At 42.7% G+C, this 22,249-nt stretch overlaps 1 protein-coding gene across 8 annotated transcripts in view; it reads right to left on the minus strand.

Moving 5' to 3' along the window:
* PXK (PX domain containing serine/threonine kinase like) overlaps positions 1-22,249 on the minus strand; it is a 78,083-nt gene that overhangs the window by 8,597 nt on the left and 47,237 nt on the right. For 3 of the 8 annotated variants that reach the window (XM_075005427.1, XM_075005431.1, XM_075005432.1), the window contains 7 exons: positions 19,269-19,386; positions 18,583-18,661; positions 16,329-16,377; positions 15,288-15,365; positions 9,689-9,775; positions 8,990-9,059; positions 7,849-7,911 (listed from right to left, as the gene is read on the minus strand). In XM_075005427.1, the coding sequence (XP_074861528.1) occupies positions 7,849-7,911; positions 8,990-9,059; positions 9,689-9,775; positions 15,288-15,365; positions 16,329-16,377; positions 18,583-18,661; positions 19,269-19,386 (544 nt within the window). Of the gene's footprint in view, positions 1-1,840; positions 2,449-2,485; positions 2,516-7,848; positions 7,912-8,989; positions 9,060-9,688; positions 9,776-15,287; positions 15,366-16,328; positions 16,378-18,582; positions 18,662-19,268; positions 19,387-22,249 lie in introns of all 8 variants that reach the window. The other 5 variants (XR_012646983.1, XR_012646982.1, XM_075005430.1 and 2 more) reach the window with 5 other exon arrangements.

Here is a 22,249-nt window from a genome sequence, read left to right on the forward strand (position 1 = left end):
AAAAATGGTAGAGAACAGACTGAGGAGTTCTGTGCCACATGTGCACCAGATAGCACTAGGAGGCACTAATGTGCACGCACGCAGGGCTACGGGAGAATCTCCGAGTCCTGGCGTGAGGACACACCAACACCCAGAGTGGGGCTCCCATGGGGACACTACTTGAAGCAGCAGCTTAGATTTTTAAATCCAATTATTATTAAGACTTTCTGGAAAGTTATCCCCAGCGTGAGAGCCCCACTAACTAAATGTGGAAGTGGTCAGAGCAGAATGGGAGATGTCATCCCATTTTATTTTTTTAACTTGGGATCAGAAGAATTAGTCATTAATAGGAAATGCCATACATGGGGGCTGAGCACCTGGGTAAGGAGCGACATTGCGCAGGAGAGACAAAGCAGAAAAACAGACTGGACATGACAGAAAAAAAAAATCAAAGCCACAAACAAGAGAGAGAAGGCAACAGGCAAGACGACAAAGATGAGTTATCTGGTACGGAATGTGAAGGATTAGGAGAAACGGCTGGAATTCTGTAAAGGGACAATTATAACAGTAACACAGGAGCAGGAAAGGTGTGCATTTGAGTCACCAAGAGCTAATGATGGAGCACTACTACTAACCCATCCAGGGCACTAATGTTATCTAGTTTCTAGACTGGTTACTTCTTTGAAAGGGGAGGTCAGTTTCCTTTTGGCACTTTTTAGAAGACCTTTAAAGCTGTGCACTATGTAATGACGGAGCTGGAAACAGAACTAGCAGCACCAATGGGCAGTAAGGAGCAACTCAGCTTTCAACTGTTGGGGCAGCACTTCAGTTGATCTGACAGTTTAAATCTGAATTTAGCCTCAACACAGATGCAGCTATTGAAAGCGTGTCTATCAGGCACAAATGTCTACAAATGTCACTTTTGGTCTGCTGAGGCCAGCTTGTCATACATGTACATAAGTGTCCTTACCAACAGGTGTCTCTAAGGGTTTGCAACTATAGAGTTGGCCTCCTCAGACCTCAGGGAAGAGAGAGATAAATGCAGGACAACGAGAACTATAGGCTGCAGTATGCTTACTTTAGCATGGAGGACAGAAGAATGTAGCATTTCAACCTAGCCTACAGCAGTTTTTTTTAAATGCTTTTCTGTAGCTTACCTGGCCTCTAGTTTATAAAATTTAACAGTTCTTTCACTTCAATCAACACATCTTATAAAACGTGTCAGGAACAAGCCACCTGCGTGTCCTTCCTCCCTGGTACCAAGTCATCCTGTGAGTGCTTTGCAGTCTAAGTCCAGGGCCCACATTCAGGCTCAGACCTAATCCCCTTCCATCTATATACAAACTGCATTGCACTTGGGTCCCACAGCCACATGGGGGTGACAGGGTCCAGGCCCTACTGCTTTGCAGTGTACATGCAGCTCCACTGGACTCATGCACTGGTGAGTCATCAATCCCATTAACCAGCTTTCTCTGTCCCCTTCACTGTCAAGTTTGACTGACAGTTCTCAATGATTCTTAACCTACAAAACAAGGGTAGATGCTCAAACCCTACATTAAACAACCCACGATCTGCTAACTCGAGTTCTACTAACGCTTGGCTTACATCTCCGTATAAACTCACCCTTAGGGCAGGTTTACACCACCATTAAAAACATCAGGGTCAGATGACTCAGGCTCACAGAGCTGTCAAAGTGTTGTGCAGATGTTTGGGCTCAGGCACCCTCTACCCTATTGCTGGATGCCAGAGCCCTGGCTCCAGCCCACGCTCAAAAATCTGCATGGCAATTGTACAACCCGTGTGCATGAGTCAGCTGCCAGTTCTGGATGTTTAAATGCAATGTAGACATACCCTCACTCACCTAAATATCCTTCGGTGCAGTGGCAGCTACTTTCCCCACAGGGAAATACTTGAAAATATTAACAGGGAGGAAGTGGCTTGATCTTGATTAGCAGAAGCCTACCCTATACGCACGTAGAGCCTGTAATCCATGGATATGGGTGGGTATCTGCATCTGCAGATATAGATGTGAATATCCACAGCTCATTGCAGGTACAATACAAATTTCAACTCCACACAGGGCTGTACAGATATGATGGCGGAGGCTGCTCAGAGCCAAATGAATCATTTATCCCTATGACTTTATGAATGAACACTCGAACACTGATCAGTGGCACTGTTAAGAGTTTGTTGCAAGAAATTGAAAGATTCTCAGTAAAGCTGAAGCCTGACACGGAACCAACAAAAAAAAAAAATCTCCAAAATGGATTTATAGTAATAGCAATTGTGAAAAATTGTCTATGGAAGGCTTGCTAAGTGAATGGGATGCAAACAATCATTTTAGTGACAGTTTTTAAAAGATGTAATATTTAATTAAAATAAGTAATGAAGTAGCTTATGTTCTACTTCTCCTTTCTTCCTTTGTGACATGAGAAGTCTGTGTTCAGCTTTCCCATACAGAAAGAGCATCTTTAAAGAGAGAGAAATCAGGATTAGTTTACTTTACCGATAATTCATGTTCAAAATGATGTAAGTTCTATCGAAGACAGCGGAGAGAAAAAGAGAGAAAGGATACAAGTCATTATTCTGGTTCTGGTGTCGTTCAGTCAAGCTGTTAGCTGTACAGTTAGGTTCAATGGTTATATGCATGCAATTTTCTATTAAACAAACTGTATTGGTTTTGAACAGTTTTTAGAATGCCCTTATATAAAAATCAGCCAAATAATTGCGCACGTAATACAACTAACGATGCTTTTCTGCACTAAAACCCTTTTTGACCAATGAAACATTGTATCTAATCTTACATAGATAGACACATCCATCCATCCATCCAAAAGTGCCAGATGTCAAGCTCAGAGTCTTGAAAGCACCTTTAGTTTCACGAAAGTACCTCTTACTTAGAGTGATTCACAATCAAACTGTAGGAGATGTAGCCATAGCAAATAAAAATCCATGCATTTTGTATGCAACATTCCAATCATTTCCTTTTACCCAGAGACACTGATTCAGAAAAAGAAAACAGCTAAGTAAAGCAATGAAGTTGACTCTCAGTGTTGTAAAAAGGCAGAACAGCAGCACACTGTGCCCTTCAGCAGGGCATCTTTCTCCTGGAAGGATTTAAAGCCAAAAAGCACCCACAGTCAAGTCCAAATCCAGCTTCTGGGGTCAACTCCCCCTTACAAGATGGATAGATTCTATGGCCAGAAGGTACCATTATGACCAGGTCTGACACTGTGCAGGACACAGGTCAGAGAACTTCTCCAAAATATTCCCTAGAGCAGAGCTATGGAGAAACAGCCAATCCTGGTTTTAAAACGGTTAGTGATGGAGACCATCACTATCACTGGGAAAAATTGTTCCCATGACTACTTAGTCCCAAAGTTAGAAGTTTGCCCCTCATTTCCACTCTGAATTTGTCTTCTCTTCAGCTTCCAGCTACTGGATTGCGTTAGAACCGTCTCTGCTAGACAAAAGAGCCCATTATTCAATATTTGTTCTCCTTGTACGTACGTAAGCAAACTGTGATCATGTTATCCCTTAACCTTCTGTATGTTAAACTAAATAGATTGAGCTCCCGGAGTCTATCGCTCTATGGCAGGTTTTCTAATCTATTAAATCATTCTCCTGGCTCCTCTCAGAGCCCTCTCCCATTTATCAATGTCCTTGAATGGCCAACAGTAGAACTAGATGCAGGAGTCCAGCAGCAGTCACATCGCTGCCAAACACAGAGGTCAAATAGCCTCTTGGCTCCTACTTGAGATTCCCTGTCATTCACCTCTGGCTTGCATCAGCTCTTTTGGCCCCAACATTACATTGGGAGCTTATGTTCCACTAGTTATTCCTCAGGGCCCCGAATCCTTTCCAGAGTCACCGCTTTCCTGGCTAGAGTTCCCACATCCTGTACGCACAGCCGCCATTCTTTGTTTCTGAGGAACAAGGACCGCCCAGGAGGTGCATTAGTAAGGGAAATGGAATTGACCCAAGATGTCATCTTTCAGCCCCTACCTTCCTTTCTAGAGAGGCTTGCTCATTAATGAATGCTTATACCTATATTTATATTACTTGCTTGCTCATTAATGAATGCGTATACTTATATTATATAATGAATGCTCAAGTTGTACTTTCCCTTTCGCCCCCACCAATTTATATCCCACTCGATCAAAAAAAAAAAAATGAATGGATTTTTAATTGAGAGCAAAATTAATTCAGTCACACACACACACCCCAAAAAAACCATGCCAGTGAAAACCACTCTAGCCAAAAGCTCAGAGCAACAGAAAGCTGGATGAGAGAGTCAGCATTTGCCACCACCTAAATCAGGTATCCTACAAAGTTTTAGTAGTAAAGATGAGAGAATAATCCACAACAAGTTTAGCCTCCTTTCATTTCTAGCAGGCCTGTTAGCAAGCCATGATTTTTGCACACATCATTCAGATTTAAAGGATTCATCTGGGGGGAATTTTTTGCTCTATGAACACATTGTAAATAAGACATTTGAGTTATGTTGCTTCACTGTAATTTGTTAGACAAAAATCTCACAGCATTGGTTCTGCTGCATGAAGTGCACACAGGCACAAAAACCATCTTTGTGGACCCAAATTTCCAAGTCAGTCTCTGTGAACACACACACACGAGTCTCTGAAGTTCACTTTCTACACTAAAAGCATTGGGAAGCAAAACACAAAAGGGTCATGATTACAGTCAAAGCAAAGTCACTTAGAAAGTCTGAGGAACATTTGTGGTATTTGTTCACTAGCAACCTACCACTAGCAATATTAAAACCAGGAAACTGGCCAGCCTGCCCTTCCATATTTGGGGGCTATTTGCCTTACCCCTGAATGAAGTGGAGAGAGATGAAGGCCCAGGGCACTTTGCAGGATCAGGTCGTCAGTAAGAAATACATTAAAAGTTACTCAAATCCTTCTAGTTTAGGGACTGCATGTTAGCCACTGCTGTGGGGTCCCTCATTCTGCTTATATTAAGCCACTAAACACAGTAAGTTGCCATTCCACTAAAATGATCAAGGGAAGGAAATGGGCAAGAGACTGCAGTCTTGCCGTGCTGCTAAGTGCCACATGCACTAGTTGCTAACAGCAAGGCAACACAGAAGGCAATTTACTCTTCCACTAATTTAGAGTCATACAGGGCCAATTCCCCAAGCACAACCCTGAATGTCACCTCTCTCTGCCCCGCAGGGTTCAGTACAGCGCTTCAGTTACAGTGCATGAAGATGTCTAAATACAGTTTACTGTGTACACTCTCAGTCCTAGTACTCAGACAAGTCACTTTTTTCCTCCAAAACAGTTACATCAATAAAGTGGCAAAGAAAAACTGGGCATCACGGCATCTCACAGGTTCTGAAGGTTTCTACTGAGCAAGCCAACTCCGAAAGCAACTACAACTACAGGAACCCCTAAGGAAGGCCCTCATTCACCAGCACACTCTAAATGACCAGTTTAATCTGCTGAAAATACACCTAAAGGCTGATCTCTGTATTTTGCCCACAAGGGAGTGCAAATCCACAGCTATCACCATACTCAGGTCAGGAGATTGGCAGCTGCAGAGTGGTCTGGGTTTATTTTTTTGTGGCTTTTCCAAACGCTTACAATAAATAAAATTTACTGTATCCTCCAGTGTGTGTGGAACTGTATGCTTGTTATACAAATTAAAAAAGCAGATGCTCCAAAGAAAAAAGGAATTGTAAATGTAGTGCAGCTCTTAATTCAGTAGACCTTGCAAAACAAGAAACGGTCTAATAAACATCATACTTAAGAATCCCTTCAAGAACTCCAGGAGTCTCAGGAAACCTCTGATGGAGGGCAGTGTTCAGAAAGGGTTGGGAAGCATTGGTTTCGTGATTCCTCTTCTTGTTCCCTCTCCAGGCGCGACCCAAAGTCCACTGACCTCAGTAGAAAGGCTCTCATTGATTTCAGGCGGCTTTGGATCAGGCCTTTATTCAGGCTGTATGCCTAGAGATGCACCTCCCTCTGCTCACTCTCCCCAGCTCCACAGGTGCTTGGCTGGCAAGGGGCCCATTGCGTGTTACTGTTAACACACTGCTCCTCTGATCTCCCTTCACTTCCCAATGGCAGATCCCATCATCACAGCATGCCACATCATCACACTACTGCACTGACATGAGCAGGATTCAGAGCAGAAATCTAGAGGGCAAAAAATTGTCCCCTCTGCCAGTCACCTCACCACTCAGTACCCCCCACAAAACATCTTTCCTTAGTCAAAAATCAGAAAAAAATGGGAAATATGGACAACACAGGCTACAGAAGCATTATTTCCTCTAAAATAACATTCTTCATTTGCACCAGGGTTCCTCACTCCCAGCCAATTAGGCCACTAAAAGTTTTGCTCACACACAAACAGAAAAGGCAAGAGATCCAAGCACTCCACACCCACTTTTACACCTAAGATGTGAATGATACTTTATTTAATCATGTCACTCACTACCAAATCAAATGGGGCTTTATGCCTCCTCTAGGTGTTTGATACATTCTTAAATGGTGGCAGTACGAAGAATGCCCAGAACAATCAGAAGCATCATGACAATCTCATGCCACAGCACGTTTTGGTTAGCACACATGCAGGGACAGTTTGCACATCAGAATCAGATACGTTATGGACTAGATCAAGCAGCCAAGAGCGCAATGTTAGAAGGATGAGCTACATAAACAATAGGGTAGTCATACTGGAGATGATGCAGAATCCTAAACTACATGTTGAAACTGACTAACAGAATCTTCCAGTTTAAACCCACATCAACACATAAATCTAAGTAAAAATGCAACTTGTCATATGAAATTACGGTAACTAATTTCTAGACATCTGTACATTTTGAAAGGTAGAAGTACTTCATACTTTTTCACCTAATTCTCCTTTTTTAAAAGCACATTCAAATCTTGAAAAGAAACAACCAAAACATAAAAAGTAAAAGCTGGCACGCCTGGAGGAGAACATTTACTTGTAATACAGACCATATAGTGACATCCTAGTATCCTAAATCTGGTGAGGCTGAAAGATTGAGTCAGTCTTAGAGGAGACAGTTCATAATTTATTATATATTCTGAATTTGAGAGAGGAGGAAAAGGCCTCTTTACTAATAATTGTAGACAACTGTGTCATTTAGAAGGTCAATAAGAACAACCCACCCACCCCAAAACACATGTTGTCACTTCCCTAACCAATTAATGTAACTCAGTTGTAGGGGCTAATGTAATTCAGTGTGGCAGGTTCCTTGCACCAGAAGTCAGGTGAGCTAACTACTGTTGCACATGTAGTTGCTATCAATTTTTCTTTTGGACAAGGGATAGCATTATCACCTTGATTAATCTTGCTCCTCTGTGATCCTCATACATACATTTCAAATGTCAGTGAGGTATTGTAGGTTAATACTCAGTTCTGTATCCAACTCTTGGAGGGGGATGGACATACAGATAACGCAAAACTGCTGACTCACCAAATAGAGCCCACAGCCTGGACCATCAGAGAGCAAAGTATGATTCTGAAATAACGCAAAGTCCAGAGGCTGTCTGGAAAGTACTAATGAAGGTGCGATTAGGGTAGTGCAGATTTAGATGCCTGCATTTCTACAGTATGGAGAGATTATCTACAGGAGCATTACAGAGAAGTTTGTTAAAACAAGAAGGCTCTGTATGTTACATGGCTATCTGGGCTGCTCAAAAGACTCCAGCTCTCTGGACATTTGTCATTAGAAAGTAAGCGAATGTCATCTGTACATTTTCATGGGTAATTCTTGTCCCAGAAAATTCTGTTGCCCCTAAGGAGAAGAAAGATCATCTCCAGTCTCAGAAAAACAAAACAGAAGACAGACCAACATTGCAGTGGCTCTTTACTTACCAGCTGAAGATGGCGGAACGGGGGATGATGGAGCCGTCAGAGGGGAACTCGCCCCAGAGCCTGCTAAATAAAATACACACACTAACTACAGCTGTGCTTCCAGGGCTCAACATGGTAACATAGGTTCTCCTGAGTGCTTACACTGAAGTCAGTGGCAAAATTCCCATTGACTTGAATGGATGCAGAATCAGAACCAGTGTGAACTGACTGGCTGCACTGTGTGGATGACAGGTAAGTCAGGCCTTGCCTGATCAACTACACACAGAATTCCCCAATGGGGAAACACCTCTTTTCAATAGCAGATAGGCTGCCTAGGTTAAATGCTGTTGGATTTCCAGGGACAAATTCTACTGTCCTTTAGGGTGTGCCATCTACTTTCTGTGGCCTCTGATCCCAGCTGTCCTTCTAGGAGTTTTCTAGTCAGCTGTTATTGCTTTACCAGTTACTTTGACAGCTAACTGTATTTCACAGAGAATTGCTTTCTGAAATAAAACCCTTCAAGATGGATACTTCTTCCCCTTACAAATAATGTTCATTAAAACAACCTGGCTGCACTACTAGACAGTTAAATGAGGTGACAGCTTAACACAGAGACCAATCTGAAGGACTGGATACAGACACTAACTTTTTCTCCCCATTGCTCATTTCACTTTAGTAACTTCTTAGAAATTACAAGAGTGTTTCCAGGACAGAGAAAGTATACAATAGCCTGACTAGTCAATGCTATCGTAAACAACGCTGCAGCTTCCATCCAATGCTCAGAGCACTAAGTTAGGAGGTGTTCGCCTATTAATGAAACCATAATAAATCAGTGACATTTTTAAACTGAATTTGATCATAATGAAATAACCAGTACTATGATCAGCTTGTAATAGCCCTATACAGCAATTCTCAAACTGTGAGGGTCCCCAGAGGGGGCCACCAAGTGGCCTTTGGTACCACCTCCTGGGGTGGAGTCATAACTTTTGTTGTCAGAAGGGGGTCAACAGTACAATGAAGTTAGAGAACCACTGGTCTAACATTAGTATACAATAGAATACTGAAAGTGATTTTAGATTTCTAACCAGAATGTAATTTAATTTGAAAGAAGACAAGTGACTGCTGCAAACCTGTTGGAAAGGCTCCTTCCATTGTTAGTTACCTGAATTGTTTGAGTTGTTGTATTTTGCCAAGTGCTCTTCCCCACTTTCGAAGGTGGCGAGCTTTGACTTCTTTAGGAATCAAGGGGAGAGAGAAAGAGAGAGAAAGACAAATAAATGGTATTTCCCATTATTTCACTGCAGGCCCTTACAGAGATTACTTTGATGCATGAGGGTTTGCATCAGCCCCCAAGAGGTCATTACCACATGAAAAATTACCAATTCTCTGAACACACCCTTCTCTAAAGTGTACTCCTGTGCTGCAGTCCCCCAGCCTGTTAGTCAGCCCATGGAACAGCCCACTTTGGGCAGCAATATGGTCCAATTACCAGCCACCTCAGGGACCAGAAACCCATCCTCAAAAGAGAGCTACAGATGCATGAGGTACCACAGAGAAAGCTTCCCCTACCTCCCAGCAGAATGGGCAAAGGGTCAGCCTGTTGTATGTGCTTTAGGGATTCATATAGCCACACATTTGTTCTTCTTTTTAGGCTCATTTAAAGTTATTGCAAATCAACTAAATATCACCATTTAAACATTACACACCAACTGTCCATATCCATGACAACAATCAGAATGGATGTTCTATCTCAGAAGAGATCCTATAGGTCATAGGAGTGGAATAGGCTCACATTATTTTCACATGCTATACTTGCAATGTTCCCTGAATACCAGAAATGCTATTACACAATTCCATCTACCTTTCGTGCCAAGATCTTCCTCTTCTTTTTCTCTTCTTCAGAACCATGATGAGACTGAGCTCTTGTCAGTCTTCTATGCTGGTGAATCTTTAGAATGAGAGAGAGAGAGAGAGAGACCAAACAGCTCATGTGAACATATGGAACATTCCTTTGGCAAATGCAAAGAATGGAAAACACCAGGGGGAAACACTCAACAGGCTTTGAATTTTTTAAGAATATTTTCATTTCCAAAGCTGGTTTGGGGCTGAGACCTGAAGTCCAGAGTTAAATTCAAATTAGATTTGTAATTTCTTAGGGCATGTTCTGGGAGTCCGTGTGGATTCCACTGAAATGCAATGGCAGGCCCATGCATTCAACAGTTGCACAATCAAGTCTTGGCTCATTTACTAGGAAGGGGGGAGAGTACCAAATTTTCTGCAAAAACTAACGTGTTCCAAACAATACTATTGTCTGCCACATGAGCAGACAGTCTTCCTTTAAAAAGCCTTCAGACACCACTCATCTCATACCAACCTCTTCCTCAACTAGAGGCAGGCCTGTAGCCAAATGTAAGTCAAAAACATCCTGAAATTTAGGATGAGATCCAGGCTTTCCCAAACTTTACATTGGATTTCCTTCCCTATAACAGACTGGGGACAAACACTAATTCAGACACCCCAAACTTGGAGAAATTTTAGATCTGTATTTTCTGACAAACTGATCTATACGCTTCTCTGAAGACTAATGAATAAACATTCAAGTATCCACCATAACACACTACATTAAGAGTATCTATTGTACGGACATTTAAAATTAATGCTAATAAGAAAACACAAGGCCAGATTTCCAAATTATCCTTCAATTTTTCATGCCTTTACCTGCACATGCAAAAGCTAATATATGGCCTCTTTTTGTCTCGAGAGACCGTGGTTAGCAGCAGTGGTGAGGATCTATGGGCACTGTTTGAGTCTGCAGCTTATCCATCCAATATTGGATTTGCATGGTCGACTGCAATAACCATGTCAGTCTGTCTATTTCTGAATTCTTGAGTCTGAGAGTTTTTCCTTCAAAGACAAAGTTCTTTTGCATGGGTGGCACATATACTATCGAAGGATGATGTACCCTGTTGTAGCAATCATTGCCAGGTATTTCAATCTGATCATGTAGATTCCCAGGATTTTGGATTGATGCCAAATTTTTTCCATGGCATTTTTGCATGTATCCTTGAATCTTAGCTTTGGTCTTCCTCTCGTTCTCAACCCACATGACAGTTCACCAAAGAGAATTTCTTTGGGAAGATGTTCATCACCCATTCTTCTCACATGACCAAGCCATTGTAGTCTTCTGCTGTTCAGGTAAGCTATAAAACTGGCTATGCAAGATCTTGACAGGATAGCTGCATTTGAAACTTTATCTTGCCAGCTGATATTCATAATTCTGCAGAGGCGGCGAAGATGGAAGCTTTCAATTTTTAATCCTGGTTCAAGTAGGTGGTCCATGCCTCAGAACCCATATAGCAGGATACTCAATACACATGCCCGGTAGGTTAGTATCTTTGTTTTCACTGTCAGCTTCGGATTGTTCCGTGCTCATTTCGTATGTCTGCCAAAAATAGCAGCTGCCTTCCTGATTCTGATCATCAGTTCTTCGTCCATGGATAGGTTTGTGGTGACAGTAGATTCAAGGTAACAGAATTGTTGAACCACATCTAATGCATTGTTATCCAGAATGACATTGCATTGCTGAGGTACAGGTTGAGTGAATATAAAACAGCTTTCTTCATGCTTATATCAAGGGAAAACAACGTGCAGGCTGTGGATAGAGAATCCATCAGTGACTGCAGCATGTCTTCATTATGAACGCTGAGAGCTGCATCATCTGAGAAGAGGAGTTCCTGATGAGGACTTTCATGACCTTGGTTTTGGCTCTGAGTCTTGCCAAGTTGTAGAGAGAGCCATCCAATCTAGTATGGAGAAATACATCACTGAGTGAGTTTTGAAATGTGCAATTTAGTAGAATTGAGAAGAATATCCCAAGACGGTAGGAACAAGAACACATACTTGTTTGATTCTGCTGTTCATTGCTAATGATTCCAATGTAGATCCATCACATTGCACCGTTGCTTTCACGTTTTTATGAAAGGATGTTACAAGCGTGAGTAGGGTCGGTGGGCAGCCAATCTTGGTTAAATACTCTGTCTAGTCTTGATCTACTAACTGTGTCAAACGCCTTTGTTAAGTCCACAAAAGCTATGAATAATGGTCTTCCTTGTTCTCTGCATTTTTCTGTGGTTGTCAAAGTGAGAAAATCATGTCCATTGTTGACCTGCCAGCCCTGAAGCCACACTGTGTTTTTTGATAGACTCAATCTGCGAGTTTTTGCAGGAGTTTGAGAATGACATGGGCAAATACTTTGCCTTTGATAATCAGCAAAGAGATGCCTCTGTAGTTGTTGGAGTCACCCGTTACCTTTGTTTTTATAGAGAGTGATGATGTTTGCATCCTTCACTTCATGTGGGACATCACCTGTTCTCCACCGTTTTAGGAATAAGTCATCGAGAAAGGGGAATAGCACAGCCTTGTTTGCCTTCAGGACTTCAGCTGGGATTCTGTCGTCATTTCCTAGTGCTTTTCCATTGGAGAGAGCATCAAGAGTTTGAGTAAGTTCCTCCTCCATAGGATCTACATCTACCTCAGACATTTCTGGAAGAGTTGTGATGAGTTTGTCAAGTTCAGGCTGTATTGCACTCTTGTGGGAATAAAGACTTGAGTAGTGTTCCACCCAGATGGACATCTGCAGCTTTTTGTCTATGATCACCTGTCCATTTAAATGCTTCAGTGGGGTGACTCGGGTAATGTTTGGACTGAGTGCTTTCTTCAATCCATCATACATGGTTTTTCAGGTTGCCCAAATCAGATGCCTTTTGACTATTAGAACATGGGTCAGCCCAATACTTGTTTGCACACCACTTAGATTATCTCTGAAGAGCAGATCTTGCATGTCGAAGTTGATCTCTTGTGCTTTGTGATGGGTATGTTATGTTATTCAGATGTGCCCTGTGTTTTTCTTCGAGAACAGGCCTAAGAAAGTCAGCATTTTCATCGATCCAGTCTTTGTTAGAGAATTTACATGTTCCAAAGGCAGATTTAGCACATTCGTATATTGCATCTCTCAGCATGGACCACATCTCATCAATGGTTTGTTGGTCAGGTTTGTCCTCCATTTTGCAGATGATCTCATTCGCGAAGACAGAGCATTTCAGTGCACCTCTGGCATTGAGGGTATTGATTTTTGGCTTATTGCATTCCTTTGTCATATCGAGTTTCTATGGGACAATTTTCACTCTACTGATGATTAAGGAGAGATCAGTGTCACAATCTGTGCTGTGATATGTGCATGTAGTTTGGATGGCATTGAGATGTTTCCTGCATACCAGTACAAGGTCAAGTTGATGCGAGTGACCAGATCTGGGGTGGCACCATGAAACCTTTGACACTCTTCCAAGTATTAGTAACACAAAGCTGATTCTGAGAGCTGAATTTGAGAAACCTTTGGCCCTTTTCATTCATTTTCCCCCAGAACCATGATGACCAAGGCAGACGGGCCAGGATTGATGGTCGCGTCCAACTCTAGTATTGAAGTTGCCAAGGATGTACAGTTTTTCGCCAGTTGGAAAGATGTTGATAACTTTCTGAAGATTGTAATAAAAGCAGTCCTTGTCTTCGGCACATGATGCCAACGTGGGTGTATATGCACTGATGATGTTCACATATCCTGCCTTAGTGCAGAGCTTCAGGGAAATAATACATTCCAATTCAGCTGTGGGAGTATTGATAAATTTCAGCAGATTGTTCCAAACAGCAAATCCAACTCCATAGAGGCAGTGTTCATCTGAACTCAAGCCCTTCCAGAAAAAAGTATAGTTGGTTTCTTTCACTGACCCAGCATCTGCCAGCCTGGTTTCCTGGAGAGCAGTGATGTCAACATTCCATTTGTGTAGCTGTTGATGTATGACTGCTGTTTGCCTATTGAGTCCGTGTTCATAAGGTCATGGGCAGATTCAAGTTAGACACATGGTCTGCAAATTCCGGCTGCCAAGCTGGAGACAATTTGATTTATGATTTCATTTTTTGGCAGGTATGTCATCTACATCTACTTTTCGATTTCTGGTCTATCCCCATGCACCCAAAGAGGAGGGCAGATGGGGCAGCTCAGCACATTATTGACTGGAGGCTGCCCAGCTTAAGGAGGGTGGTAGCTAACCAGTGGAGCACGACAACTCCTCCCACCCATGAAAGCGACCTGTGGCATCCTCCTCTTCACCACTTGAGGAGTGCTTATAATCTGTAACTGCCACTTCCTGTGTTGTTTCCATGCTATCAGCAGGGGTGGACTGTCCTCTCCATTTGACACTCTGTTACATGCTGCATTGCCTGGGCTAGTGTTTGGAGCAAGTGCATTGCCCGGGCTATTGTTTGGAGCAAGTGCATTGCCCAAGTGGCACTATGCCCCTCTCAGTCGCCCCAGTTGAATCCAAAGGAAAGACAGACGTCAGCATGTTTGGAACTGAGGTGACTGCAAGGAGATGCCGGAAAGCAGGTTGGACGAATCCTCCCTGCTAACTGCCTTAGGGTCTCCACTCCAGATCTTCTGTCTGGGTTTACTCCCATAGACTTTGAATCTCCCGAACCTACCCACAAAAGGCAGTAGGGAATTTTCTCACAGGGGTGTCTTCTCTGGGGTGACGTAAGGAGTCATGCTCCCTTGGATGTCGATGACCAAATCATGGCTCATACGCCATCTGAATTAACCAAAATAATCCAGGGACCCAAGAATCTCTGATCCTCATCTCATGTAGAATGAGTGAGTGGAAGCCGCTCAGTCCACCCACTGGCCATCACACTCAGGGGTCCACATTGCCACCAGGTGCCTGTGGGCTGCTGGCATTGCTGGTGCTGCCCCTGCTAGGGACTTGAGGAGGACCATGTGAGCAAGAAGAAATAACACATGGCAAATGGCAGGGAGGATTGGGCCAGCTCGATCCTCACCACCACCGCCCACTCCCCTGTCGCTGAACCTCCCCCCATGCCCAACACCCTCCAGCCCACAGCCCTGCATCCCCTGGTCCAGTCCACTCCCATCATCCCCCTGGTTGCAGCCCCCCCCACCCCCGCCCCCCCACAAGCCCCCCAGCTCCCATCACCCCCCTGGTCGCAGCAGCCCCGCCCCCCAAAATACCAAAATCAATTAATTGGGTCTATATCACACAAGAAAGTCAGAAGGCAGGAAGTTTGGATATCTGTTAGCGATTTTAGTTTATGTAGCTTTTAAATATGATCAAGTTAACGAAATAGCTTTTGTTTTATATTTTAATACTCTTGTATTCTAATTTGCAGTGTACCTTTAACATACCCATATAAAATTCAGTTTAAAATCTGTTCTAGAACAATTTCTTATACCTATTATTGCAATAGTCTCCCAGTCATACTGCCCCTCAGTAGGTTGACTGCATCTTACTAACAAAAATTTAACATTTCACCATTTATCATAAAATCTTTGGCCTAAAAGACCAGGGTAAAAGAATATCTATGGGAAAACCATAAAGAAATGCAGAAGTTACCAATTTCTGTTCTTCAGTGAGTCTCTTCTCTAGGCATTCCTTGGCGGTTTTCAATGCCTCTTTTAACTTTGTGGGAATCTGGCAAAAGATGGAAAAAGATCTTGGTATGAGATGCGAATAGCAGAATTAATAGCCAGCTTCATTGACAAACACCCACTTTTAATCTGAGGAATTTCTGGATCTATGATAAGAACCCAGGTTCTAACACTGATCGTTTGATAAAGATAACTGTGTGCCTCCTGAGATCACTTGGGATTTCTCCAAGCACTGATCCCTGCAAACCTGGTTACAAGCTTCAGCAGAGGTCAAAACGTGGTGTCTGATGGAGGTGTTAGAGCCAACATTTATCAAGCAGCTCTTTCAGACCTAAACTGCCACAGGCTGGACTATGACCAACTACGGTTTGGGCAGGTTCCAATCAGTCTTGCATTCAGATCACTGTTGCATTCAGTCCTGCAGGAGTCTGCTCTCACCATTGCTATCACAATCCACATGGCAAGTAACTGGTAAAACAGACCTGGCGCAGGAGCTGTATTATGTTACAGTCTCTTCAAAGCATGTCAGTTTTGTCCTGAATCTCCTGCACAACTTTATTAAGTTCCCATTTGTTTATCTTATGGTCAAGAACCACTACAGAAAATCAGGAAGTTTACATCTTTGGTCCAAAACTTACAAGTGACTCATCTTTTGAAGGACAGAATTCAGTGCTGAGCAGCCTCGCTACCATTTGTGCCAGTGATCCTAATAAGGAGCAACAACTGAAATCATCCTTCAGAAAAATCTAACAGAGGTTTCTTTTTTTGTTTTAAAAGGCGCTCTCTGGGCCATCTCAATGAAGGAATCCCAGGAACAAGCTCCCTTTGGATGTGCTTCTGAGGGAAACAGTAGCACTGGGGTCTTTGCAGCCCTGAACATAGCCAGGTATCTTCCTGCCCACACCTCATTTGCCTCATTTCAGCTGGATAGCTCCGAGGCCCAAAGCCAGCCCCCTAAGAACAAATCAGCAGCAATTCATGATATGCCAGTGTTGCTCACTTTTACCTTCAACTGTGGCTTCTCGCAATTGGTTAGTAGAACGTCACTGAACAATCTGAAAGGAGAGTAAAGTTCAGGCTGGTGTGTTTTCAAGAGACAGACAGGACCAAGGAGAGACTACAGCCCTACCACCTCTATTTCTACTGCTACTTGTTCTTTGCACCAAGACAAAGTGGATGATGTATATCTTTTATCAGACCAACTTCACTTGGTGAGAGAAGCTTTTGAGCTCATTGTCAGGTCTTGGCACTAGAAGGGTCATAATGTACCAATGTACACTGTTCAGTTTATAAAGGTGCCATAGGACTTGTTTGTTAATGTACCAAGAGCAATCCATGCTGAAATGTAGCCACCATTAACATGGAACACAGCATGACAAGCTAACGGCATAGAAAAGACCAAGAGAAGCACTTTGGCAGCTCAACCAAGGTAGATTTAGTCAGGCAGCACACAGAATCCCCCAAAGCCAACTCTCCCATTGCTTAAAGTGATATGAGAACTACAGGGGTCAGGGCTGAGATTTTTTTTGGATATTGTATCTAAAAGATCCCTCCACTCTCTGAAAAAAAGCTCTGTTTGCACCGTCTTTATATCTTACCATTCAAAGCAATAAAGAACTTGAAAGAACTCTGAGTAACATTTCACATTTCCATGTACCTGGATCCTAACACTCCAGTTAAAAATAACTGAACAAGGAAAACAATGTTTCATTCACTCTCATGTAACAGCAGCAACAATGCAAATGATTAATCCTCTCTTTTCAGAGCACGGGGAGGACAATGTTAGCCTGAAAACAGAAATATTGTAACATTTCCAGCTATGTTCTCTTTCTTTTTAAGAACGCACTAGGAGGTTGTCCAATGAAATGTTAGCGTTAAATCCCCCATGACAAATAGTTTAGAATTAAGACACTATTGCAGATCACTACATGTTTATACAAGTGATGAGCTTACCCCAACACCCCAGATCCAGACACTTAGAAAATTCAGAGAAATGTGATGAAGCTGTCCACGTTCCTTTAAAAATTAAACATATGGGTTTCTTTTTGCCCCACTCTTTTTTAATTATGTGACCTTGCAAAATTAAACAGACTCTTTCTACAGATTATTATTATATACAAGGAGGCAAAAGGTTTACTTTAATTGTATTAGCATGTACATGAACCAAGAACCTACACACTCCACAGCATGCTGAACACACAGGGAGCGCAGTAACGTACAGCACACCTCATGTCAGACTGGATAGGGATTAAGTTCTCTAACTCAGGACTTCTATAAAGCCTTAGACCATTTCCCTGTTGTCAGATTTGTTTATTTCTTCTCCTCCTCCCAAAAAAAAAATAAGGACGACAGAAGACAGGACTTCACTGACCCTTTCCCACCAAAGAATATGGAATTCAACAGTACTCCCCAAAATGTGGGACAAGCTACACACTGTGAGATTAGTCAATAACGCTAAAAGGGCAGAATATTTCACTTCTGCCCATTCCCTATTTTGAACACTAGCATGGAGCTAATCATGTTGCAGGACCACTTCTAGAAGGACCTGCGACCTGCAAAGCCTCGCATGTCAGATATGTTTCCATCACCCTGCCACACATCCATAAATGGTGAGTGCTATGACAGCAACAGCACCCATAAACTGGATTTACATTTGTCAGGATTAATTATTGTCTTTTTGGGGTTTTTGTTTTTTTGTTTTTTTTTTGTTTTTTCAATTTTTGAGTTTTATGTAGATGTACAAAATAACATGTTTTCAGGGCTTTCTTTGATTACAGTAATGTATTTTGTAATGAAAAATATTTGTAATGTTCCCTAGCACAGTTGAAAGTGCACTTCAGATATCTCACCTCCATACTCCACATTGTTGTTCCCTATAGACAAAGCCTTACAGAGAAGGATTTCCACTCAGGATTTTTTGATAAACACCATTTTTTTCTCCTTTTAAAGGAAACAGGAGGTGTATTATGGGTGTTTATTGATTACAACTGAAAATCAGAACTCCTTCATATAAAGGAAAAACATCCCCCTTGTTGGTGAATGTACTGTAGGCTACAAAGTAGCAAGCATCGGAACAGTAAATCAAATTTCACAAGAGATATACATTAAGTCAAGTTAGACCATTAAAGCCCTCATTTGGGGGATGTTATCCCTCCTCAAATATTTATTAGGAATGAAGAGAGCACACAAATCGTACTGTTAATTATATTAATATGGGCAAAGCTATAAGGGCTACAAAAAGTAAGACAAGAAGCACTTACGGCATCTGTAATAGCTTGAAGACAGTGGGCATACCGTTCTTTACGGCTTCACAGGACAGTATGGATTCCAAGACAGACACTTTTAAAAAAAGAAAGTCGTGGGGAGCAGGGAAGTGGGTGGAGAAAAAGAGCAGACAGATTTTTATACTGCAGGAACACTTTGCTAACCCTGATTTCCTTGTTCTGGGATTAAAAATTAGGCAAAATTGTGTAATACCTCCTACCTTATCTTGCAATTAAAACAGCGCAAGCATGTACACAATTCAAGAGCAGTAAATATTACTTTCACCAGATGATCAGAAAAACTGTGTAGTAAATAATGAGTGACAAAGCAAATCAACGTTATCTATGTGCTGTATATATTTCCTTAGAAGAAAAGGAAGCTTACAATACAGAAAAAACACAGCTATGGTATACTTTCTATTGTAGCTGACTTAGTAAATAATTACCCACCCTCAGAACTCTCCTTCTAAAGCCACTATACATTTTAAGTAGGCTTCTAGTGTATTCTAATATGTCCTTTGTTAAAATATGCACACAATTGAAGTTACTTTAAACAGAAGCTAAAGGCCTCCCCAGTAATATGAAACCAAATGAGGTGTCGTGTGGCACATGATTGCTCGGTATTTTTGAAGACACAGACAAACACAGCTACCCCTCATACTTGTCCCCCGTATTATACTGACCGACTGATGCTGATGGCGCAGGAGGGAAGCTCTCCACTGGGATTGAATCTGGAGGTCTCCCATACGTCATTTCATACAGTAAGTGACCAAAGCAATGTACATCAACCCCTTCTAAAGTCTGGAAAGGAAAAAGCTCAGTTTGTAGAGTCAAATAATTTTACACATTTCAGTTTCAATATTTACAAATGTGGTTAGCGCACAGGACTGGGGTAGGGGTTCAATTCCCACTTCCACACCATCAGCTCTGTGTGAGACCCAGGGCAAATCACTTGGTTTCTTTGTGCCTGAGTTCCCCATTGATAAACGTAACTTTCCTCCTCTCAAGCTTTGCCTGTGTTGAATTTGGAGGGGAAGAACAGTATTATGCATACAAGCTGCATCCAGCCCAAATGGCACCTCTGATAAAATAAGCCCTCATAAGTAATCCATTTTCCATTGCAGATGACAATACTGGAACAGGTTGGATCACAGGGGTCCCCTGGCAGCTGTCACCCAGTCTGCTGACCAAGCCACTGACACCCACCTTCCTGCTCCTTGGGGTTCCCCACAACCCTACCCTGCTGGGTCAGAAGCTCTAGTCTCCCACAGCCAAGGCACAGAGTTGAGGTAACTGCACCCCTTCAGAGCAACACAGATGCTGAACCAGCTCAGCTCTGGGAGGGAAGAGCTACAGGGCCACTGACAGCATCCAAGAACCCAACCCCCAAATAAATCCAACTTCTTCTGTGTACAAGTTTCACATAGGAAACATTCATAAGGTCAGCTCTCCTTATCAATGAAAGAGTTCCACACGGTGGCTGCTCCCCTGGTAACAATTATTCACACTGGGGCTTGATAATAGAAATGCTTTTGTTTATTAAGTATAAGTAGTAGGGTTTAAGTGATTCCAAGTGAAACTGGACAGATCAAAGTAAGTTTCTAAACCTAAACAAATGAAACATGTCAGCTAATCCTACTACACTAAAACTTGTTATATGCTAATTCTTACCCTAAAAACAGTTGTGCTTATAGTCTCTTTCACAAGCTAAGCAGCCTCCTAACTTGGGCCTGATCCCTTCTCCTCTTCAGGTCTTAGGCTGCATCTACATTACAAGACAAATTCAAATTTGTATTGATTTTCTAATTCTGGAATTTGTAAGTCCAAATCTGAGCATCCTCATTTCCCACGTGCTCCCCACAGAGTTGAGTCATCGCAGCCAAACACAAACTGTCTAACATCAACTGTTGCAGTAGTGCATTCTGGGAAGCTATTCCACAGTTCTCTCATCCCCATAGCATTCTGGGTATGCTCAATGGTCTTGATGTCATCTTGCCACATTGCATTTTCCTCATTCCCCTCCTGATCCCTGAAAACATGCTGACCCCTGAAAATAATGCAGGGCCCCTCAAAGTTAGAAGAAAGAGGATAGAAAAGTCTAGGAAAAAAGCATTTTTCGTTTCCCATCCCATTATATTGCCCACATGGGTGCAACAACTGTGTTCTCAACTGGCCACTGAGTGTCCCACCTCCCATCACTGCATGCATGCGATCCCTGAAAAATAATACGCAGCCTGGACTATATTTGCAAGTGAGAAGAAAAAAAGATAGAAAAGTGTAGAGAAAGAGAATTTTTGGTTTTGCTACTCATTATATAGATATTGCCAACATGGGTGCAACAACTGCTGTCTCAACTGGCCATCCACCGAGTATCCCACCTCCCATTATTACATGTGATCCCTGAAAATAATACAGGTGCCTGGACTGTTTTTTAAAGTGAGAAGAAAGATACAACTGTGTATGAAAAAAGAAACAAGCCAAGTGCTGAGGGCCCAGTAGACATGGTCCCTGCATAGGGAAATCAGCCCCCACAGCTGAGACTTCCTCCCGGCGGCAACAAATCCCCATTATCGGCTTTTACCTGATGGCAGCAAAGGTCCCCATGTTTCTTAGCCACCGGGGGAGACTTTTCCCTGGCAGCAGCAATGCCCAGTATAGGCAAGGGTGGGGGGGTTGAAGTGGTCCTTCCCCATGGCAGCAGCAAAGCCCAGAATACCCTTCCAGCCCTTGGAGCCCTAAATGTGTGACTAGTAGCATGGTCAGCACCGGACGGCAGGCACATCCTTTTATTGGGTTTGGAGCTTCCCATGTAATGGGACTGAGTGTGGGAAAGACCCAGACTGTGTGGCGCCTGTAGGGGAGGGAAGGCGGTTGCCACACAAAACTAAACTGCTGAAAAGAAGTTTCTCAGCGTGTTATACAAGGCACAACCCCCAGCACAGCCTTGATGACACGTGGTACAGTGGGGCAGGGGGCTGACACTAGGCAGCACAGAAAATAATAAGTTATCTAAGGTGGTTGTACACCAAACGCCAGAAGCCTGTGTAACAAGCAGGAAGAATTAGAAGCCCTGGCCCAGTCCAAGAACTATGACTTGATTGGGATAACAGAGACTTGGTGGGATGACTCACATGACTGGAGCACTGTCATAAAAGGGTATAAACTGTTCAGGAAGAACAGGCAAGGGAGAAAAGGAGGAGGAGTTGCATTGTACATAAGAGAGCACTATGACTGCTCGGAACTCCACTACACAGAGGGAGAAAAGCCTGTTGAGAATCTATGGGTCAAGCTCAGTGGTGTAGGCAGCACTGGAGACGTGGTGGTGTGTCTGCTACAGGCCACCAAACCAGGATGATGAGGTAGATGAGACTTTTTGGACAACAGAGAAGTTTCCAGATTGCAGGCTCTCGTTATCATAGGGGACTTTAATTACCCTGACCTCTTTTGGAAGACCAATATGGCAGTACACAAGTAGTCCAGGAAATTTCTGGAGAATGTTGGGGATTACTTCTTGATACAAGAGCTGAAGGACCCGACCAGAGGTCGTGTGCGGCTCGACCTGATTCTTACAAACAGGGAGGAACTAATAGGGAAAGTAGAGGTGGGTGACAACATGGGAAGCAGTGATCATGAGATGGTAGACTTCAGGTTCCTGACCGAAGGA

This window comes from Carettochelys insculpta, chromosome 11 (assembly GCF_033958435.1).
Source record: "Carettochelys insculpta isolate YL-2023 chromosome 11, ASM3395843v1, whole genome shotgun sequence".
NCBI lineage: Eukaryota > Metazoa > Chordata > Testudines > Carettochelyidae > Carettochelys > Carettochelys insculpta.